This window comes from Lacerta agilis, chromosome 12 (assembly GCF_009819535.1).
Source record: "Lacerta agilis isolate rLacAgi1 chromosome 12, rLacAgi1.pri, whole genome shotgun sequence".
Classification (NCBI taxonomy): Eukaryota; Metazoa; Chordata; class Lepidosauria; order Squamata; family Lacertidae; genus Lacerta; species Lacerta agilis.
The window spans coordinates 50,746,267-50,769,167 of NC_046323.1; the positions used below are offsets into that span (position 1 = coordinate 50,746,267).

General features: G+C 44.2%; 1 protein-coding gene across 1 annotated transcript in view; it reads right to left on the reverse strand.

Annotated features, from left to right (window-relative positions):
• The window catches only part of OBSCN (obscurin, cytoskeletal calmodulin and titin-interacting RhoGEF), a 216,747-nt gene that overhangs the window by 118,369 nt on the left and 75,477 nt on the right, over positions 1–22,901 (reverse strand). Inside the window, exons 37-53 of the mRNA XM_033166000.1 lie at positions 22,148–22,414; positions 21,534–21,797; positions 20,477–20,743; positions 19,738–20,004; positions 15,969–16,232; positions 14,227–14,493; positions 13,431–13,694; positions 12,413–12,676; positions 11,979–12,242; positions 10,853–11,116; positions 10,283–10,546; positions 9,465–9,728; positions 7,646–7,909; positions 5,268–5,534; positions 3,159–3,431; positions 2,432–2,698; positions 1,016–1,282 (exon numbers count right to left, since the gene is read on the reverse strand). Of these exons, the coding sequence (XP_033021891.1) occupies positions 1,016–1,282; positions 2,432–2,698; positions 3,159–3,431; positions 5,268–5,534; positions 7,646–7,909; positions 9,465–9,728; positions 10,283–10,546; positions 10,853–11,116; positions 11,979–12,242; positions 12,413–12,676; positions 13,431–13,694; positions 14,227–14,493; positions 15,969–16,232; positions 19,738–20,004; positions 20,477–20,743; positions 21,534–21,797; positions 22,148–22,414 (4,518 nt within the window). The remainder of the gene's footprint in view (positions 1–1,015; positions 1,283–2,431; positions 2,699–3,158; positions 3,432–5,267; positions 5,535–7,645; positions 7,910–9,464; positions 9,729–10,282; positions 10,547–10,852; positions 11,117–11,978; positions 12,243–12,412; positions 12,677–13,430; positions 13,695–14,226; positions 14,494–15,968; positions 16,233–19,737; positions 20,005–20,476; positions 20,744–21,533; positions 21,798–22,147; positions 22,415–22,901) is intronic.

Sequence of the window (22,901 nt, forward strand, 5' to 3'; positions counted from 1 at the left end):
AAATTAATGGGGAGCTCAATGTGGATATTTAATGTTCCAGGCCAAGGGGAGTGGATTGCGTAACACTTTGGTAGTTTTTTTGCCTTATGTGTGGAAGTGGTGGTTCTGACTTCACCAGCCCATAGTTTGTTCATTGAACATTAATTAATGTTGGGGAGTAGGGACAGAGTTACAAGAGACAGTAGAGGCACAGGCTGTGTGTGTTGGAATGTATTAGCCAAAATATTGGTTGCAGACCTCTAATATATTTTAATTAACTGATGTATCAGTTGCTTCTTCATTTATTAAAAAATGCACAGAAACGCACAGAACATTTTAAAGAAAGACCCAGATATTTAAAACTAGAAGGACATGGGGGTACAATTATCCAGCCCAAGCTAAACTTAAGTTCCACCACCCTTCTGAGTAATACACCTCCTCACTCTCTCACTATATATAAGGGTCTGGTGTCTTCTCTTTCAGTGTATCTGAAGAAGTGTGTGTGCACACGAAAGCTCATACCAAGAACAAACTTAGTTGGTCTCTAAGGTGCTACTGGAAGGAATTTTTGATTTTATATTAAGTTCCACTGATATCACCAAACTTAACTCTTCCACTTGGGGTCAGTGGGACAGAGATGGCTTAAGAGTTGGGTTGGGTTGTATCCAGCAGATGGAGACCCTGCATTTTTATGAGGAAGTATCTGGTTATTAAAACACCTTGCCAGTGTTCACTAAGCAAAGGCGTAGCCTAGCAAGTCCCACTAGGTGGGGAATTCCACAGCAGAGGAACTGGCTGCGCTCAACAAAGGCCAACCCCGTTCCCTCCTTTGGTGGACAGGGTACACATGTGACCCAAGCCATTCAGGATTTGAAAGAAAATAGCCATCACCTCGAGCTGAGCCCAGGAGCCAATGCAGTCAAGCTAACTTTGGCATAATATGCTCTCCAGGGTCTGCTCATTGATATTTCCATGTGCAAGACCAGTCCCAGCAGCAGCAAAGCTTAAGGAAATGTGCTCCTCCTCTCCTCCTCACCTTTGACAAGCACTGATGCTGTGGTCTGCTGGTCCCCAGAGTCACAGGTGTAGTCCCCAGAGTCCTCTGGCTGCGCATTGTGAATGAGAAGCTCAACAGTGGAGCCCTTTTGCCTCATCTCGTACTTCTCGCTGGCTCGCAGTCTGACTGAGCCTCTGCTCCACTTCACAGGCACGTCAGGTTTTGAGAGCTTGGCAAGGAGGGTGACCACCGAGCCTTCCTCAGCCTCCTGGCTCTCAAGCTGGGCTTCAAAAAGGGCTGGGAGAGCTGAGGGCCATATGGGAAGAATGAGATAATTGAGAGTTGAAGACAAATGGTTATTTGGGAATTTGTAATGCTACAGATAAGGAGAGACAGACTGGCAATTGCTCTCGAGCCTAATGTTCTTGATAAAAGTTTTCAACAAATGCCAAAAAACTAAGAATGTTGGGCCTTGCTTCACTTGTAGGCGAAGTGAATTCTATAGAACTTGGTGCCGCTCGAAGCACATGCTCACATTCGTTTATTTCATTATAGTGGTACCTCAGGTTAAGAACTTAATTTGTTCTGGAGGTCCGTTCTTAACCTGAAACTGTTCTTAACCTGAAACACCGCTTTAGCTAATGGGGCCTCCCGCTGCCACTGCGCCGCCAGAGCACGATTTCTGTTCTTATCCTGAAGCAAAGTTCTTAACCTGAAGCGTTATTCCTGGGTTAGTGGAGTCTGTAACCTGAAGCGTATGTAACCTGAAGCGTCTGTAACCTGAGGTACCACTGTATATCTATAGAAATATTATTATTATTTATTACCTTTGTATAATACCCATCATTCGCAGATCTCAGGGTGATTCACAACATAAAATTGCAATATAAAAACCATCTTTATCTTCCAGTGAGCTCAAGGGGATGGGTGCATGGTTCTACGCGCCCCCCCATTTCATCCTCACAACAACCCTGTGAGGTAGGTTAGGCTAAGAAATGGTGACTGGCCCAAGGTCACCCAGTGAGCTTTGTGGCTGGGTGGGGATTTGAACCCTGGTCTCCCAGTTCATAGTCCAACACTCTAACCAATACACCACACTGCCTCCTAAATCACAGTGCAATGTTGCTTCAGGGTAAGCTATGCTACATCCGTAGATCTAAATGACAAGGGTAGGATGCAGTGGTAAGAGGAGGCTTCTCAGAAACTATGTACTAATAGTTCAGTACATAGATGTGTTTATGTTGACTAGTCTTTTATATTCATTCATGCACTATAAAGCTTATAGCTGCCAGGTTCTCATCAGCACAGGGCTCTGAAAACCTGAATGTTAACAGTTAGGAAGAATAGTTAGTATCCAAGGCCAGTTAAGGCCTTTTAGTCTAGAATGAAAGACAACCAGGGTCCAATAATTTGCAGTACAAATCCTAGGACCTGTTGACTTAATAAAACCCCTACCTTCAACGGAGATGGTTGCTGTGGTTTTCTGGTTCCCAATGTCACAGGTGTATTTGCCAGAGTCCTCTGGTTTTAAATTGTAAATCTTTAAGGTGAGTATTGTTCCTTCTTGCTGGATTTCATACTTGGAACTTGGAGAAATCACTTGGGCTCCCTTCTTCCATGTCGCCAATACGCCAGGCTGGGAGACTTCACATTTCAAGATGGCTGTACTGTCCTCTTGCAGCTCTTTGTTGGCCAGCTCCTCTTTAAATGTGGGAAGTGGTGCTAAAAATACAAAATATGAACGGTATTTTAAAAAGCTGCTAGAGGGCCTAGCAGAAAATATGACCCAGTTGCCTCATAGTGCCTTAAAGCAGGTTCCAGGCTCGTGTGATGAATTTTGCAGATTCAGAAATCATTTCATGTTCTTCTTAGTCTGTTTTATTTAAGCTTATTGCACAATAAATACATTCAGCCCTGCATGATCGCAATGCTCATTAGAGTACAAAATATTTTTCTCCCACTTCTCTCACATGTGCTGATCTGTTTCTTTCTCCTTCATCTTAGTCATATGCAGCCTGTCTTGTGGAATTATGTCTTCCTGTCTCACAACATTTTACAGTAGTAACGGGAAGCCAATTGTGCTAAAAAATATTCATATATATTTTCTCCTTTCTGCCCATCACAAAGACAAGCTCAAGATATAACATAGTTGGTTTTGTCACAACACCCCTCATGGGATTACCTTTCACTTTGAGCTGTGCTGTGGAGGTATATGGTCCAACCCGGAAGGTGACAGTGCCTGAATCTTGCTGGGTCACCTTCCTCAGCTGCAATATGTGGACCCTGCCTTTTTCAACGGAGATCTTGTTCATCTCATTGCTCTGGAGAGAGGCCTCCTGAAGCTTCCACTCCACATCCTTCGCATTGTCGTGGGAAACCTTGCACTCAAAGGTCACATCTTCATCCTCAAAGACCTCAGTGTTCTTCAGCCCCCTAATGATGGTGATGTCAAGTCCTGCAAGTGTCAGCGATGGTGGAAAGTGAGGGAACAAAGTTCTTATAGTGTGGACCATCACAATTTGATCCAGCCAGTGCTTTGTTCTCTGTAACTATCCTACAAGCCAGGGCATGCATATTTCTTTTATTAAACAATACAGTGGTACCTCTGGTTACAAACTTAATTCGTTCCAGAGGTCTGTTCTTAACCTGAAACCATTCTTAACCTGTGGTACCACTTTAGCTAATGGGGCCTCCATTAGCTAAAGTGGTACCACACTTCTCATCCTGAGGTAAAGTTCTTAACCCAAGGTGCTACTTCCAGGTTAGCAGAGTCTGTAACCCAAAGTGTTTGTAACCCGAGGTGTTTGTAACCTGAGTACCACTGTATTGATATATTGATTGAGTGTAGGAAAACCTCTAAGTGCTTTACAAGAAATGTTTAAATTAACAGTTGAAAAAGCAGTTGAAAACAGTTTAAAATGCTTTAAAATAATTAGCAGTTAAAAAAAGATTATAATGCGTCAAAATCTACATGTCTGGATAATATATCCCTAACGGGACTCAAGGCAGCTGGAAGGGTGGAACAATATTAGGTGGCGCCTGCAACAGTGTCACTTCCACAGATCTAAGCATTTGAGTGAGAACCCATGGGGTAATTGTGAATATTCTACCATTCAAGAAGGAACACAGAATTTACTACTGTGCCACACATCGGGCCTAGGAGGCGGGTCAACACTCAACCGCCACAGGTTAAGAGGCTCCAGAGAAGCTTCCGGAACACTGCTGCTGTTGCTGCTGCTGTGAGTGTCTGGGAAGACTGCCCCCCTCCTCCGGCCAACTTCATCGGGCCTAGGAGGCGGGCCAACACTCACCAACACAGCTTAAGAGGCTCCAGGGAAGCCTCCGGAACACTGCTGCTGTTGCTGCTGCTGTGAGTGTCTGGGAAGACCGCTCCCTCCTCCGGCCAACTCCATCGCCAAAGCAAATTCCGAGTATATTGAAAAATGTACTTTGCCAATAAATTATTATTCTATTCTATTCTATTCTATTCTATTCTATTCTATTCTATATCTGGAGAATATAAAGCTACAATTTCTCTTGCTTTTTAAATTGCCTGCATTCCATCTATTTTTTGAAAATTAAATTGGAACGTACCATAATCTAGCTAAAGCCTAGCCTGGATCCATTGTCTAATGCGATGGCCATGCATTTTGAGCTATACATTCTTTGCATACAAAAAGATAGGGTTACCATACGTCCAGGAATTCCCAGACATGTCCTCTTTTGGGGGTCCTACATGTCCATCCAAGGAGAATTTAAAGTGTCCTGCATTTTGGGTTGTTGTTGTTTTTAGCTTTGGGGGGGGGGAACTCTGCTTCAGGCTCTGGCACAGATGACCTGGGCTCTGGCAGAGGGGCTATCAGACAATTGCCCTAAAAAAAGCTCAACAACTTTTTGTGCCTCTTGAAATATGGCAACCCTAAATAAGAGAGGTAAAGGTAAAGGACCCCTGGACAGTTAAGACTAGTCAAAGGCAACTGTGGGGTTGTGGTGCTCACCTCGTTTTCAGGCCAAGGGAGCTGGCGTTTGTCCACAGACAGCTTTCTGGGTCATGTGGCCAGCATGACTAAACCGCTTCTGGTGCAGCAGAACACCGTGATGGAAAGCAGAGCGCATGGAAACACCGTTTACCTTCCTGCCACAACTGTACCTATCTATCTACTTGCACTGGCGTGATTTCAAACTGCTAGGTTGGCAGGAGCTGGGACAGAGCAACGGGAGCTCACCCCGTCGTGAAGGATTAGACTGCCAAATTGTAATGGCAACAATTGCCAGGAATGCTGCCTCTTACCTTTAATTTCCAGCTTTGCCGACGTGGTTTGATCCCCAGTGACGCAGGAATACTCTCCACTGTCTTTGGTTTCCAAATCGCGAACAAGTAGCTCGTGCTTGGCACCATCCTGTTTCATTTCATATTTAGGACCGGGATGAAGCACCACGCCATCTTTCCTCCACTCCACTGGCGCCTTAACCACCGTCACCTCGCAGCGCAGCCTGGCTGTTCCACCTTCTTCTCCTTTCTCATTCTTCAGCCGTTGCTTGAATTCAGGCTTGAGGGCTGTGGAGCCAACAACAAGAGATGAAGACAAAACATGGGCCATAATGCTCATAGGGGCAAGATGAGGAACCGTTCTGGGAAGGCGAAACCCCGGCGGAGGCTCCTTCCTCATGCAAAAGAAAGAAAAGAAAGAAAAAGCTGTTTGGAGGAAAGAAACAATTGGTGGAAACAATGGAGAAGAGCATCATTCACAACTTTATAGAAATTTTGCTGCAATGTGGGGAACTGTTACCGTTAACCATATGTAAGGGAGTCTTCAATGCCCATGGTGAATACCTGGTTTTCCCTAGTAAGTTTGCTTTTACAAGGATTGCAGTGATAACTTTAAGGAGTTATACTTAGTTTGTATCAACTTGCCCGGTGGGACAGTGGGGAGAACAGCAGTCAATCAGGACTTTTATCTAGCAATAATAATAAGTGTTTCAGACAGCAAACACGTGGCATTCACTACAACGGAATGCAAATGACTATGATGACCAAAACAATAAACTATACTTATTGCATGACTGAATAGCTCCCACCTCCACCTAGTGGTGTTTTACTATAGGGCAGAATGGGACATGTTTTTGGTGGTTACTGGAAACATTTGACACATGCCCCCGCAGCCCTCACACCACCTCCCCAAAGCCTAGTAAGTGAGGCGTTGGACTTTGGAATAAAGGCATGAGGGATCTGGCAGGGACCTAGAGTCTTCCTGCCTCCTTCCCAAGAACCTCACACTTGGAAGTCATATTTTGGGTGACAGCAACAAGGCCATATGCCATGCTCGCAGGTTCCATGCTCAAGTACTCTTGTGGCCCACTTTGGTATGAAAAGTTGGGCTGTTTGCAGTAGGAGCTAGCAACTGTTTTGACATTAAAACTTGTCTCATTGTTGAGTTGCCAGAAAACCCACCCAGTTCTCAATTCTGAAACTAACCCACCTCTCACAACCGCCTTTTCCTTATCTTTCACAACATTGGGGGGGGGGGGAGGGTTATAGCTCAGAGGCAGAGCATCTGCTTTGCATGCAGAAAGTCCGTACAAACAAATAAAATACCAGGAGATGAATCAGGGGTCTCCCACACACCTACAGGTGCATTTTGGCTCATAATTGAAGGTGGGGAGCTATACTTCCAAAACCATTTCCTTCTTTTTAAACTGCTAGCTATCTAGCTGTTGGGAACAGAAAATCCTAGGTAACCCCAAATTTCTATTTACTGAATTAGAAACCTCTGAAATGCAAATGTTGGTGAAAATATCCCATATTTACTGAAGATGCATGCCTGGTACACAGATTTGGATAGGAAGTCTGCTGATTATCTATTGAAGAAATGCAAAAGCTGCAATATATACATGAGATATGTATGGTTTACCCTGCATTGCAGGGGAATGGACTAGATGACCCTTGGGTCCCTTCCGATTCTATGATTCTATAAGCCTGACTTGCTATTTATATAGCAATGTAAAGCATCACATTTGCATTTGCAGATATTAACCAAATCTGAAATGAATGCAGAAAACTGGAAGTTTCAGATCTAGTTCAAACACCATTAAATTTGATCTGAAAGAGCATTTCACATTTCAGTGTTTTGAAAATTGCCATTCTTAACAACGTATAAGACCCCAAATTTCAAAATTTAAACACAAGGCATCTCAAATCTTTATGGTTTAAAAATTCTGTGAAAGTACCAAAAAGAAAGTATAAATTGCCAGAAACTGGTCTTATGGTGTTATAAGTTATTATTACTATTACCACCAACTCCACTACTACTATAGGCCTGGTTCACTACAGGCACACATATGTTCATTACTTGATGACTGCAACATCTAAGTAACAACTTTCATGGCCAAATAAGTCATCCCAGATGAAACCTTGCAGGCTGAACTTTCAAGTCACCCAGTGTCTTCTCCTGCTCAATGCTGATCACTAGTGCAAACATTCAGCTGCCTGTTATCACTTGTAAATCAATCAAGAGCAATTAAGTAATTAATGTATACATGAGCAAACCATCCCACAGAATGAGACTGAAATATTTACTTTGCAGCCCTACCATAATCCCAAACTTATTTATAATCCTAGAATTGGACAATCGATACATTCATTGGCTGGATCAATTTCACACACTTTACCATTAACTGTTAAGACAGCAGTGGTCTTCTGGTCTCCACATGTGCAGGTGTAGCGCCCAGCATCCTTCATGTCTAAATCGTGGATCGCCAGCTCTGTGACAGTTTCTTCCTGCCTGATTCGGTACTTGTTGCTTTCTGCTAGTTTCTTTTCTTCCTTCATCCACTCCACTGGAGCGGCCTTGGTGAGCTCACAGCTTAGTATGGCCGTTTCATTTTCAGTGGCTCTTACATCCTTCAGTTCCATTTTGAAGCGTGCTGGGAGGGCTGCAGAACACAGATTTATAAATGTACGAAGACCTCACACTAGTAGCTGGATGATATGAGAGGAGGGAAGGTTGTAGGTAATATAAAGTGGCATGGGGAATCTATACAAAGTCCAGGTCCAATGCCTGTTGATTTTCAATGGAAATGCCTCCATTGGCTTCATCAGGCGTTGGCACACGGCCTTGAAAGGGAGACAGCACTTTGGGATGATGGGAGGTCATCTCTACACACTCCTTCTCGACAAACGAGACAGTGACATGGATGCATGCTACCGAAACGCAATGGAACACAGAGACAAGAGAACAAAAAGACCAGGAACAGGAACACAGGAAGATGTACAATGTATTTCAGGAACAACTTGCAATGGAACGATGGAAGTTCAAGTTCAAATCCATGGACTATAAAGCAATAAAATACTCATCCCACAGTACTTGCACAATGCAATTTTTCTGTTGACTGTCAAGGAGACCGTCTTCTTCTGGTCTTCATGGTTGCAAGTATATTCTTCAACACTCTTTGAATCTACGTCAGAAACAGATGGGTCTCCCTGCTTAATGAAGCACTTGTTGCTGGGTCTGAGACCTCTATGCTCCTTCATTCCCTCCACCAAACCATCACCCTTTGTCAACTCAAGTAGCAGAGTGAGTCTTCCACCTTCTGTGACTTCCTGACTATGCAGCTCTTGTGTGAAAAAAGGCTTTCACCCCATTTTCTTCATGCCATTTGAAATTCAATCTGTGATTACTACTACAGTGGTACCTTGGTTTACGAACTTAATCCGTTCCGGAATTCCGTTCTTAAACCAAGGCGTGCTTTCCCAAAGCAGCAGGAGACTCGATTTACAAATGGAACACACTCAACAGGAAGCGAAACATGTTCTGTTTCCAAGGCAAAGTTCACAAACCAAAACACCTACTTGCAGCGTTATTAATCCAGGTTGTTCATAAACCAAGCTGTTCTTAAACCAAGGTACCACTGTATATCTATGCAGCAGCCCTTGATTTGACAACAATGGTTTCCCATCATATGATGGATTCCTTTGGGCGACATAATTCCACCCGATTCCCATCTGCTTGGTGGCTGCAGAAGACATTGCTTGCTTGGCATATGTGTGATAAATCTTCTGTGGTGCTCAACAGTAAGACATAAACAAACAGAGACATGTGATACACATAAGGTGCACAATAGCTGAACACATGTTGCAACCAGAACTGCTCCATGCATTACCTGTGGAACACACACACACACACAAAGTTTAAGTAGGGATGGAAGCCAGGGAAGTAAGGGAAGAATCCACTGGAAGACAGCAACACAAAAGTAGTTGACGCAAGGATATCAAGAGAAGCCAAAATAGTAATGAGGAAGGGATCTTCTTGCATATACACAGCCACCAGTTCAACAGAGACAGAGGGTGGTATTCCAAAGGAAAAAGAGGTGGAAAGGGACAGTAGTGAGATGAAGGAGAGGCAAACAGAGAGGGTGGAGTTTGCTTCCAAAATTGCGATGTTACAAGGCAGCGTGAAAAGCCCGTTGTTTGTCAAGTAGCATTGTTTACCATTGACTCTTAGGGTTGCAGTGGTCTGGTGGTCTCCACAAACACAGGTATATTCTCCTGTATCCTGTTCATCAGGACTGTGGATCAGCAGCTCTGAAATGGCGCCTTCCTGCTTTAGTGTGTATTTCTCACTTTGCCTGAGAACCAGCTGTCCCTTCCTCCACTCAACTGGTGCCACCTTGCTAAGCTGACACCGAAGAACAGCAGATCCACCTTCGGTGGTTTCCTGGTTCCTTAGTTCACCTTTGAAATAGGCAGGTAAGGCTGAGGATGTAACAGATAGCGGGACTGTTAGGCATTTATGCAAGTGGCTACTCAGGGCCACAGGAGAATAAGAGAACCAAATGAAGAATAAAACTGAAAATCAGGTAAATTAGACATGCAACAGTAGCTTCCCATTATTATTTTACTCTTTTATTTTAATTCAGAGTAGAATCCCTATTAAAGAAACCAACAATGACGGCAACAAGGAGCAATTTTAATTCAGGATTCAAGCTTGCCATAGACATTGGTGTTTCAAGCTCCTACGAATCCATCCCGCTCCCTGCACAGTCCACCAAATTTCTATTGGTTTTAGAATGGTCTCATCAAAGCAAGAGGGACTTTGTAAATCCAGAAAAACTAGGAGAAAATCTTGTCTTGTCCCGTTCCTACAGATAACTTGGTGGCGGGAGAAGGGGGAAGACAAAATAATTAAAAAATATAAAAATAAAATTATAAAAGAATATTAGAGAGTTGAGGTAGGTATTGCACAAAACATAAGTTTTAGAAGTGATACTAGGAAGTCATCTAAATCAAGGTTGGCCTTTTGCTTTTACCATGGACATTTAAAGCAGCTGTTGTCTGCTGGTCTCCGCATACACAGGTATAGTCTCCTGCATCCTGCAGTTCTGCATGATCAATAGTCAGCTCTGCAGTAGCCTCTTGCTGCGTCATGATGTACTTGCCACCTGCGTTCAGCAAGTTGTGCCCTTTCTTCCACACCACTGGGGCATCTTTGCTCAACCTGCAGCGTAGTGTTACTGAGCCTTTTTCTGCAACCTCCTCACTCTTTAACTCTTCCTTGAAAAATGCAGGGAGAGCTATGGGACATAAAAGAAGCAGAGCGCATGAACATCTCCAAAAGTTTGGACCACAAGGTACAGTGATGACCTGTGCTAAATGCATTATGAATCAAGCTTTGGAGGTCCATGGCACTTGGAACTACATGCTCACTATGCTGCAAACTAGAGTGGGCACTGTCTTATGCCTTGTGTCTTTCAGATATTTTGGACTACAATTCCCACCATCCCCAGCCAGCACTAGTTTAGGAAAGGCAGATACTGTACAGCTATTTAGGGTGAAATTGGAAAATTTTCTGAGAAGTTAATTCGCAACCCATAGTTTACCATTGACTGTCAAAGATGCTGTAGTTTGTTGGTCTCCACACACACAGCTATAGTTTCCCATATCCTGAAGATCTAGTTGATGGATCTCCAGCTCTACAGTGCCACTATCTTGCCTCATGATCCACTTTTCACTAGCTTGGAGCACTTGGCCATCCTTCTTCCATTCCACGGGTGTGACCTTGGTCAGCTGACACCGCAGTGTGACCACGCTACCTTCTGCTGCTTCCATGTTCTTCAGGTTGCGTTTGAACCTTGCAGGCAAGGCTGAGGATCACAGAACAAAATAATTGCACTTAAAACAGCAAGTGACTACTTGGGAGGAGCACTGTGGACCACACAACATGAGTGAACAACAATCAAAACGTATAGTTAGGCTTTCAAGGCAGGAAGCTGATAACAACTTGTAATTGCAAACACAGCTTCCTGTCTTCACCATTTATGGGAAGCCAGTGGAAAATTTAACAAGACAGAGAATGTTATCTTGTGGAAACACCACCGAAATAAATTGGGAACATGTAACTTATTTCAACGACGATTGTTCCTAGACAAATGTTGACAGGCCATGCCCAACAATCAGAGACGACATCACAGAAATGACATACCGTATATACCCGAGTATAAGCCGACCCGAATATAAACCGAGGCACCTAATTTTCCTACAAAAACCTGGGAAAGCTTATTGACTCGAGTATAAGCCGGTTCACCTTTGCCGCTGTGGAGGAGGAGGAGGAACGAGCAGCCCGAAAGCAGCCCTTTGGGCTGCTCCTTCCTCTTCTTCCTTTGCCAAGTTTGCATTTATGCAAGCAGTTCAGGAATGGAACAAACTGCCTGGGGAGAGTAAAGAACCGCCGTTCTTGTACACTTAAGGAGTGGTTGACTGGGGAGAGCAGGTGGCGGCACGAGCGGAGAGAAAGGGCTTTTTTCTCGCCACCCCCACCGCGTGCCTCACTCGAGTATAAGCCGAGGGCAACTTTTTCAGCACAAAAAATGTGCTGAAAAACTAGGCTTATACTCAAGTATATATGGTAGATACAGACGACGAACACAAACATGTGGAAGTTAAATCCAACTCCAGATAATGTACAGTTAGTGGGATGGTAGGTGACCACGCATTTAGCTTCTTTACCATGCACCGTCAAGGAAGCTGCTGTCTTCTGGTCTCCACAGACGCAGGTATATTCAGCAGCATCTGTCAGTTCCAGATCTTGAATCAGCAGCTTAACAACAGAGCCTTCCTGTCTCATTTTGTACTTATCACCTTCCTTGAGCAAATGCTGCCCCTTCATCCACTCCACCGGAGCAGCCTTAGTTAGTTCACAGCATAGAGTAGCTGTTCCTTCTTCTGTAGCTTTCACATTCGTTAGGGCCTCTTTGAAGAGGGCTGGTGGAACTGAGGGATACAACACGTAAAGCCTGTTAAAGCACACTTACCCAGATGCCCACTGCGATGGACATGACAAGTCCAAAATGGGTGTTCTTCAAAGACAAGCAACATACAAAAAAAAATGGGCAAAGGGATGGTGGAAAACATTATGGTTCTTTTAAAATATATGGCATTACCATGTACTGCTAAGGCAGCTGTGGTTTGCTGGTTGCCACACACACAGGTATAATCGCCAGAATCCTCCTCTTCTAGGTAATTAATCAGCAGTTCCACTATGGTGTCCTTCTGCCTCATCGTGTATTTTTCACCATGCTTCAGTGACTGGCTGCCCTTCTTCCATTCGACCGAAGCAGGCTTGCTGAGCTTGCAGCGCAGGGTGGCCACCTCGCCTTCCATAGCTTCCGCACACTTCAGTTCTTCTTTGAAAACTATGGGCAAGGCTAAGAAACAAGGAAGCAGCAAATACTCTCAGCAACCTTGTGTTCTCTCAGTGGGGGTGAAATGAACAGATCTCCACAGCTGCTACTGTTTAATGCAGGTTCATGCCAGTATGCTTTCCAGCTGAAGTGAGACTACAACACACCACAGAAGTGGACATGCCACAGAGATATCATTAATGTGCATTAGCCAGACGACGGAACACTCCATGTCAAAACAAAGCAATGGGAATGCATGAGGTCTTTCAAGGAGAGCAAGAATACAAGGCAGCTCTAGAATTATGGGTTTCAAACTTTTTAACTTTGAGGAACCTTTTCTATATCTATTTGTCTACTTGTTGGTTTGCTAGGGAATCCTTACTCATTGCAGAGGTTACAGGAAATGTTCTAGAGGAACACACAGTCCTGATAAGACCCAAGAGTAAAAATTCTCTTGCAGCTGCTGGTGGTGGGCAAGCTGTCTATCAGGGAAGCTCATCTTCCATTGCAGAGCCTCTGAGGAACCCTCAACAGCCTTCTGAAGAGTTCTAGGTTCCCCCAGACTCTGAAAATCACCACTCCATAATAGAGGGGAAACAGTAGATAGACCAAGGGGGTGATCAGTGCAGGAACATGCACTGGGACATCCAGTGACTTAGGAAGTTGTGACAAAACACACCACAGAGGAGAATGCAACATCAACACACACAGAGGACCGGCTGGGAAGAATGACCAGAGTTTTCCAGACTACCCAGACATTTAGGACACGCTGATTTACCGTGCACTGTCAGAGCCGCAGTTGTTGTCTGGTTGCCGCACACACAGGAATACTCTCCAGCATCTTTAAGTTCTAGGCCGACTATCACAAGCTCTGAGACAGCACCTTCCTGCCTCATTTTGTACTTGTCACTCGGTTTGAGTGACTTATGCTTCCTCTTCCACTCCACTGGAGATGCTTTCGTCAGCTCGCACTGGAAAGCAACCGTCCCATCTTCCAAGGCTTCTTGATCCTCCACGCCTTTCTTGAAAAGGGCAGGGAGGGCTAAGAAGTTTAGAATGAATATATTGAGTGAATGTCAACATCTGAAAAATGTTTCTTACATACATTGAGAGTCTGGGAGGTTTAAAGACACTCCTCCACAATTCTCTGCAATTCCCAGCAAGAGAATCAACACACCAGTAAAATCAGTATCAGTTGTATATTACCAAGATTACTCCATGACCACCTGGTTATGTTAACAATGGAGGATAGCAGAAGTGACAATGCAGCAGAATCTTCATTATGCTGGATGACTATTCAGTCCAAACCTACTGTGTGCCTCTTTTATAGACTTCTGTATCACCTACATACTTGAGAATGCAGCACTCTTGTTTCCCTGGTTTCTGCATGTTTTGGTTGTGGCCCTGGGTCTCATAATACAAGTGATAATACTCATCCTATCAGTGTTGTAAACCTCTTTAGATCTCTTAGCTACATGGGAGAGTCCATGAGGACAGACAGATAAGGATGGCTGCTTTTCCTGCGGTTACTCATGTTGCATTTGACAAGTAGGAAATAGAACCATTAAATGTACCATTCACTCTCAAGGAAGCCAAGGTCTTCTGGTCACCAAAGGTGCAGCTGTAATCTCCAGCATCTCCCAGTTCCAAACTGCGGATGACAAGCTGAGCAACGGCACCTTCTAGCTTCATTTCGTATTTGTCGTTCGGCTTGAGCACCTCATTGCCCTTCCTCCACTCCACTGGAGCTGCTGCCTTGGTCAGCTCACACCGCAAAGTAGCTGTTCCGCATTCTACAACCTCCAGGTTGCTCAGCTCTGTTTTGAATCGTGGAGGCAGGGCTGGAGATCACAAAGAGCACATTAAAATTCACAGCGGTTGGGAGATTCCAGGAGATTCCTCTTATCCATCACTTACCCTAGTATTTACAGTATGGCTTTTCTGATTTCCCAGAAGGTATCAACATGAGGGAGGGCAAATGATACACTCGTTCATGGAACCTTAAGTACACCATGCTACTGAGAAGAAAAAGGAGCTTATAGCTGTCACCAATTTTTGGCCATGGTTCTTGAAGACAGATAGTTGCTCACTCCTTGGACTTCTCATGCTCATATTGCTAGAATTGCCCAGTGAGCTGCAACATGAGGGTACCCTGCACAAAATGAGCCTTGTGGCTCAGGGTTTACTTGCACTGTACACCTCTGTGTTTTGCATGGTCTCCATGGCATATTTCACCAACTGAGGTGTGTTTTAACTGTTTCTGTAAGTAGGAGGAGTTCCGAGAATATGCTTTTCATTCCATATCATCCAACCTGTAGGCTCCTCTCCTTTCCTCTGCATTCCTCTTCCATCCAAACCCCAGAGAAAAGCACACGTGATACTATATGCCCCCTTATGCCCCTACTTCTGTTGGAAAGCTCTAGCTAGCTTGATAATTATGCAACCATGTGGAATTAAATGCTCCTAATGAAGCCGTCTCTGCCCCAGCTTCACATCTGTAACAGGAAAACAGGCCAGAAAGAAGCCAGTTCCTCCACTCCCACCTCCACCAAACATACATGCACACATCTGTTGGCAGCATTCACCCAGCACACTAAACCAAACCTTGGGTTGGGAAGACTACACAAATGCATGAGCTCCCAGAGAGGAGATTGCAGCCTCTTTGATCCTCTTTCTAGAGACTTAGCATGCCGTCCAAATTGGGACTTGTCACTAACCACAAGCTGTAACCAAAGTTTGACTTACCTCGTCACGTGAACCACTGAGCATCTGGGCTGAGGATCTAGTTGACGGTATTGAGAACCTGCAGCTGCTTTGAGGAAAACCTCCTCTCCGACTGCCCACCCTCCACCATTCCCAGCATACAAAGTCTATATCAGGGCCAATGAGAGACTTGTGTCCAAAAATGGATTATGTACCACCCCATGCTACAGCTCAGTGAACTATAGGAGGAGACTATGGTTGGAATGATTCAAGTTGCTTAAATAAATGTTATTATCCATATAGACACAGAGCATGGTTAAATATCCTGCCTTATCTTGTTGCTGTTGATGTCTGGGCCATGGGAACCTCAACATTGACTAAGTTGCTCCCAAACAGTATGAGTAAATTATAGCTAGAGCATTCGCATCAATTTTGGTACACGTAGTAAGAGAAACAACAAAATGGGACTTAGGAAAAAGAAACAGGATAATTACCACTATCAATAGAAACCCACTATAGAACGGTGGACTATATTTCACATGGTCTGAGGAGAATCTAGGTATAAAGCACATCTTGTAGAATGTTGTCAGTGCCACATGTGTATAATATTTACCATGCACAGTTAGTGAGGCAGATGTTTTTTGATCTCCGCACACACAAGAGTAATCTCCAGCATCCTGCTCTGTGACGTCTTGGATGATCAGCTCAGCAACATTATCCTTCTGTTTGACTTTGTATTTATCACTCGGTTTGAGCAGCCGCTCACCCTTCCTCCACTCCACTAGGGCAGCCTTACTCAGCTCACAGCGCAGAGTGGCCGTCCCACTTTCCGTGGCTTCCTGGCTTTTAAGTTCTTCTTGGAAACGTGCAGGCACAGCTGAGGGGAGTAATATCGATAGAGAGTGTGTCATATGACCCAGATATTCCAGAACCACTTGAGCTGCTCACCAAGCTTAGCTCCATTGGAAGGGTCTTTGGAGAGATCAGAGCTTTGTTGATGGCAGATTCTGGCCTCTTTCCACCAACAACAGAACCATGTACAAAGCATTTAAAACTCTTTTGAAAGAGCAATGCCATTTCATTATATGCCAAAAATAAAAATGAAACATGAAAAAGGTTCTGGGAATTTTAAATATCAGCTATTTTCTAGCTTTCAGGTTTTTCAACAGCATTTTGGACATAAAACTAAATGGAAATGTGGACCTGATCATTTGTTGAAATGAGATCACAAGTAATGATTTCATTTCATCTAACCTCAGAACACAAACTCTTACAGACGGATGATAAGCACCACAAATAATTTGTTTGTGAGTAGCATTCAGCATTCCCACAAATGAAATATGAATGTGTGTGCATGCACACATGCGCGCGCGCACACACACACACACACACAAATGAAATGTAAATATGAACATCATGCAAACAAAACAAACAAACAAAAAGGACAGTAAAAGCAGTAAACACTGCCAGACATCAAAGACGTTTCACCTGCCCCTTAAAATGGGGGGAAATATAGACTCATTAGAATTTTCCATGGGGGGGAAATTGCAAGGAAGGATGAAAAAGGAATGCAATAAGCAGAACTGAAAATAAGAAATAGAAGCAGAAAGCCTAAACAGTGAGTTTTAAAGACAAATCAACAGAAGTGGGGGGGGGGGACACCAAAACAGTGAGTCTTCAGCTGCAGTGGTGATTACACTTGGAAGTGATTTCTGCTAAAATTAATGCCATTGGCTTCTCCAGAAGAAGATTTGACATAACTTTGACACATGGAACCTGCAGATTCCCGTGTTTTGCATGTCCAATAAGGATCTTCCTGCCCAACATGCACCATGAGCCATTTTTTTCATCGATGTGCATCTTGTTCTGTGCAATCCCAGAAGTTACTCAGAATTATGTCCCCTTTGGACTTACTTCCTAGCTACAAGGCCTTAGGGTTTCAGCCTAGGACACCAATGCAGGGACTGAAAGCTAAAACCAGCCCTGGAAAAGCCTCATAACTAAGCTGATTTACCAGCCTCCTCAGGTTCTTCAAAATGTTATGGAACTTGAGCAGTTGCATAATTGTGCCAACAGCTCCTCTGAAGCACCTGAAACCAGCAATTTTTAGGCAGAGCTGCAGAAGGTAAGAGGCATGCCCTGGATCTATAGATCCAGATTCGTACCAAGTTTGCTACCAAATAACCATTAGTAACCATTCCCCACGATGCCCTACAGTTGTAATATTTAGCAACTCAAAGCCTGATTCTAACATTATTATGCCTGCAAACAAGTATTTCTAATGGGAAATAGCGACCACTAGACCACTAGACTTTCACAGCCATTGGGTTAATGCCCAACAGCATGACAAAGGACAAAGGAGAGAGTGTAAGTTGCCTTGTTTGGGAAACAGATACTATCAGAAATGTCTGTCATAAAAGACTTTAAAGAAAAGTAGATTAAAACGAATGAAATAAAGTAAGATACATGCTACCCGAGGACTTTCCAGCCATCATGGAGCCATTGGCATGTGGTTTATACTGTGGGACTACACGTCCCAACAAGAATCTCAGAGATTGCCATGCTAGCATATAGCCAGCACCCAACATGTCATGCCCAAATGATGCAATGCAGTTAACAACTGAAATTCCAATATACTTTGGGAAGTTTCCAAGTAAAAGACTCTCAGATATATTTTATTCCAAGGAATGTCTTATTTTAGACGTGGAACTTTGTGGTTTTTTAATAGTTTTGCTCCAGAAACCATAACACAGGAGGTAGGTTATGATGAAAAAGAGAAGATTTCAAAGATGAAGAATGTAGTTTGGTTAGTGGGAGGGAAAAGGCTGAACAAAAGCCATGGATGATAAGCTGAAAGAAGTGGTCCAAGGCAGTTGGACTACATTGCAAAAGGAATGCAACCTTTTCGATTGACTTGTAGGCAAGTAGGTTGAAAATATATAGAGGAGGGAAAGATAGCACTTTACCAGGTCCCAGAGAAGTGCACAATCCAAGTCACCAAGCTTAAAACAAAACGTTAACTATCAGTGAAAGCTTCCAAATGCTAATGAGCAAAATAGAAAATTGTTCTAAATTTGTGGGGAGGCAAGACTCCCCTAAAATATCTGGATTCAGTAAGGTGGCTGGAATTTAACCAAACCTCGTAATTCCTGGCTTTCATAAGTGCTGACGTTTATAATCAATGGATTTAGCAGTGTAAAAATACAGGCTGGACTTGTTCTCCTGACCAGGGAATTGCCTGGAGATGGGCCATTATGAAACAAAGGCAGAGTCATTAACCCATCAAGAAATCCATCAACAAGGCAGAAGACTCTATAGGGGGGAGACCCCACCCTGGGCTCTGGGTAATTAGCAAAAGACAATCCCAGAGTTGGGAGCGGGAAGGTCATACATGATGTTTGGGATCTCTTGGAATTGGAGGCTGCAGCAATGGGAGGAACAGGACCCTCTTGGGATGTGAACTCTTTGCGCTCTCTCCATCCAGACGCAGGTCGTGTATATGTATTTAAAAAACCACATATCATTTTCCCAAAAGGTAACACAGACTCCGGTAAGTATGCTTGCAACACCTAGAATCTCATACCACATAGAGATTGGGGTGGCATGAAACAATATTATAAAATCGGTTGTATCTGAGTTTTCAAGAAGTGTCCAGTTAAAAATCTTCCAGAGATGGTTTCAGTCCGTAGAAAACTACCGTGGTGATGTGAAAGAGCAGCACGGTCCCCGATTTCCAGTACTTATATCATAGCTTCTTATTGCAGGGTAATTTCCAACAACACATAAATAACAGCCGCACAGTAAGTAAGAAGTGTGTAGGAGGAAGCATTCAAAGTGCTCTATTGACACACCCCTTCACAGTTCTCCAGAATTGCAGAGATTCTACTCTAGTGCTGCCAACAGATAATGAAGACGCAAATTTTTACAGCTGGGATTTCAGTGCAAACCACTGGCTGCAACTTTAAGGATCTATTTATGACACAGAGCTTATCCACACTTCCTCTCGTCCCACTGCTTCCCCCCAGGAAAACCACTCTTTAGTGCACAATCAGAGCAGGCAGCCATTCAAGTTTGCAGCGGATTGCTGTTTGTTCTGATTGAGAACTAAAGAGCAAGCTTTCCCTGGTAAAGGAGTGGGACAAGCATGAAACCGCTTGGATCTGAGCTTTCTAGGCAGAGGACAAGCAGAAGTGTGGACAAGCCCACACTCACTCATGCTGGAGACAATACAAGGTATGTTAACAAGCAACCGACAGAGAAAGAGACAGATCAAGACGGACAAAGGAGGGAAACAACAAACAAAGGCAACACAAAGTCAGTAAATCTACAGAGAGAAGGCAGATTCTGAAACATCACCGTCGCAGCATGGAACGTTTGGTTACCATGAACAGTCAAGACAGCCGTTGTCTTTTGGTCTCCACAAACACAGGTATAATCTCCTGTATCCTCCACTTGCAGGTCTCGAATCAAGAGTTCAGCCGCATCACCTTCCTGCCTCATTCTGTACTTGTCACTTGGCTTGAGAGATTCAGGCCCCTTTCTCCACTTCACCTCAGCACCAGCTTTGGTCAGTGCACAATGCAGAGTGGCGGTAGTGCCTTCTACGGCTTCCCTGTTTTTCAGTCCTTCTTTGAAAAGCACGGGGAGGGCTGAGAAGGTGGTAATAAGGATAGAGGGCAAAAGTAAGCGGTGGGGGGAGAAAAAGAAATTGATGCTTACCCCTGCATGCAACCACTGAAGTCCCATCACTCAGAGGCAGTGAAAGGCACCACCCATTCAGGGAAATATTGGCCGTCTCAACCTACCTAGAAAATCCATTTCCTCTGAAAGACAGGAAATAGAGGAATGGATAGGTGTATGTGGAATTAAAAAGGGCTGTGGCCTTAGAAGTAGCACCCAAAACATCTGGATTCCAACCTATCTATCAAGACTCCCTCCCCCCACACACACACTTTTGAAAATATTGAGTTCTATCAGCCATGAAATGTCCTGCCCTGTAACAGTGGATCTGGATTCCAAAAATAAGCCAAGAAGGATAACGGCAACACCTTTGACAATAGAATGGGTAGAAAATGTAGAAACTAGGTTGGTGAGTGGGTTGTGAGATTTTATTTTTTTTACCCTTGACTTCCAAAGATGCCACAGTCTGCTGCTCTCCACACACACAGCTGTAACTCCCAGCATCTGTTAGCTCCAGGCCTTGGATGATAAGCTCAGCAATGGCGCCTTCCTGCCTCATTTTGTACTTGCTGCCTTGCTTAAGGGTCTTGTGTCCTTTCTTCCACTCCACAGTGGCAGAGGCCTTGTTCAGCTCACACCGCAGAGTGGCAGCTTTGCCTTCTGTAGCTTCTTCGTCCTTCAAGGCTTTTGTGAAAAGTGCAGGCAGGACTGCAGGGTGGAGGCAACAACAGGACAGGAGTCCATCAAAACTGGGACCCTCGAGATTGTGAACTACCCTCCTCTTAGCAAACAATTATAAATGTGCTATCGGTGTCAATGCAGTGATTTACTTGGGGCTTGTCTTTTCATCACATTCAATTACTGTATGGAGATGCCTATTCTGCCCAGCTGCAGGGTTTCAGAATCGAACTATAAGCTTCAACCTTTTGTGGCCTTGACCTAAAGTGCCTCTTTGATTTTGCTTGCACCATTCTATCCCAGTAGCTTCCAATTAACCCTACACTGAAAATGGCACCACTCCCAGTTAGGGTCTGACTGTTCATTTAACAATCAACATATCTGCAGATGGGAATGAATTTAATACCCCCTAGCAATTCTTCGTGACAAGTCCTAACAAAAGGCCCTCCTCCCGCAGCTCCAACCAATGCAGAAATTCTCTGGCTCTCACTGAATGGAGACTGAGTGAAAATATCTTAACTTGTTTTTCTTAGGGAAACAAAGTGTGATGAAGACCCAGTGAAGCTTTCCAACATTTCTGAGCCTGTAAATTAGTAACTGGCATGTGGGGGGAAACATGCATGCACTTGAGAGGGCCCATGCATCTGTTGTGAGGAAGAAGTTCCAGAATCCACACCAAAGGGGTGTTTTAAGGAAAGGAGGGAAGTGACATGTGTGGATTAGGAAGAGTGCTGTTGGGTTTGATTTCAGAAGAAAAACTGCAAGAGAAGTCTGACTATATATAAGGTACACGTTATATCTCTTTATTTCTTTTCTTTACCATTCACTGTCAAGCTAGCTGTAGTCTTCTGTCCTTCACATCTGCAAGTGTAGTCTCCAGAATCTGCTACATCCAAGTCATGGATCACCAGCTCAGCACAAGGACCCTCCTGCTTAATTTCGTATTTGCCACCTGGTTTGAGTGCCCTTTGCCCCTTCTGCCATTCCACGGGGGCAGCCTTGCTCAGCGTGCAGAGCAGTGTGGTTGTCTCACCCTCTGTAACCTCCTTGCTTTTTAGTTCTTCTTGGAAAAATACAGGCAGTGCTAAAGAATGCAATATGGGTAGAGAGAAAGGGTCAGATCACCGGAGGACCTCTGATGTTCGATGCTTTAGCACACTGGGAAGGTCCATGTTGCTAGGAAGCAACCAACCTTCGTTTAGCTGCACCGCAACCATCGCCAGACCCCTATGTAGCAGGAACACGGGCGCATTTTGCAGGGAGAGGTATAACTGCATTATTTTAGGTATCAAAATATGGGGGGAGTACAGGGAAGAAAAAGAAGCCCCGGGAGACCAACAGCAAGAGATCCACAAAGACATGTTGCAAGAATGGCTAGAGCGCGATTAAGCATGTTTGGTAACAGGCTTTAACTGTGGGCATAAGGTCCATTACCATTCACTTTCACGGCCGCAGTGGTCTTCTGATCTCCACACACGCAGGTGTAACTTCCAGCATCCGTCAGTTCCAGATCTTGGATGGTTAGCTCAGCAAAGCGACCTTCTAGCCTCATTCTGTATTTTTCACTCGGTTTCAGCACCTTTTGATCCTTTAGCCACTCAATGGAGTCAACGGCTTTGGTCAACTCGCAATGCAGAGTGGCTGTTCCACTCTCCGTTGCTTCCTCATTCTTTAGTCCCATTTTGAACTGTGCTGCCAAGGCTGAAGGAGACGCAGAATGAACAGATACTGTGTCAACAACGACAAGGCATGCGGAGCCTCTCTCTCTCTCTGGCATGCTGCTGAATTGTGCAATTCACCCCCCAGTTATGGGGAACCATCCTGAGCATGCTGCCAACAAATCCTGCCCATTTCCAACTTGGGGGACAGAAAAGAACTTCCGAATGGGATTATCCTTAGGAATGAAGGGGTGCCCCATTAAAAGGAGGCTGGCCAGAGAATTGAAATAATAACTCAGATATGAAATTGCCAACCTTTTCTTAATGAGGATGATAGAACCACACAGCATATCTCATACCTTGTGCACGTCATGCCATGTCATTTGCGAGAGGAACTTTGCAAATCACGTAAGCATGCGACAGCAACGCCTTACATCCTGCGAAACTGGAGAATAGTAAAGCATGGGGGCTGCATGCCGGCATGATAGCGAAGGACAAGACGAAGGAAAAGTAGAGCCGAAGACAGAGCT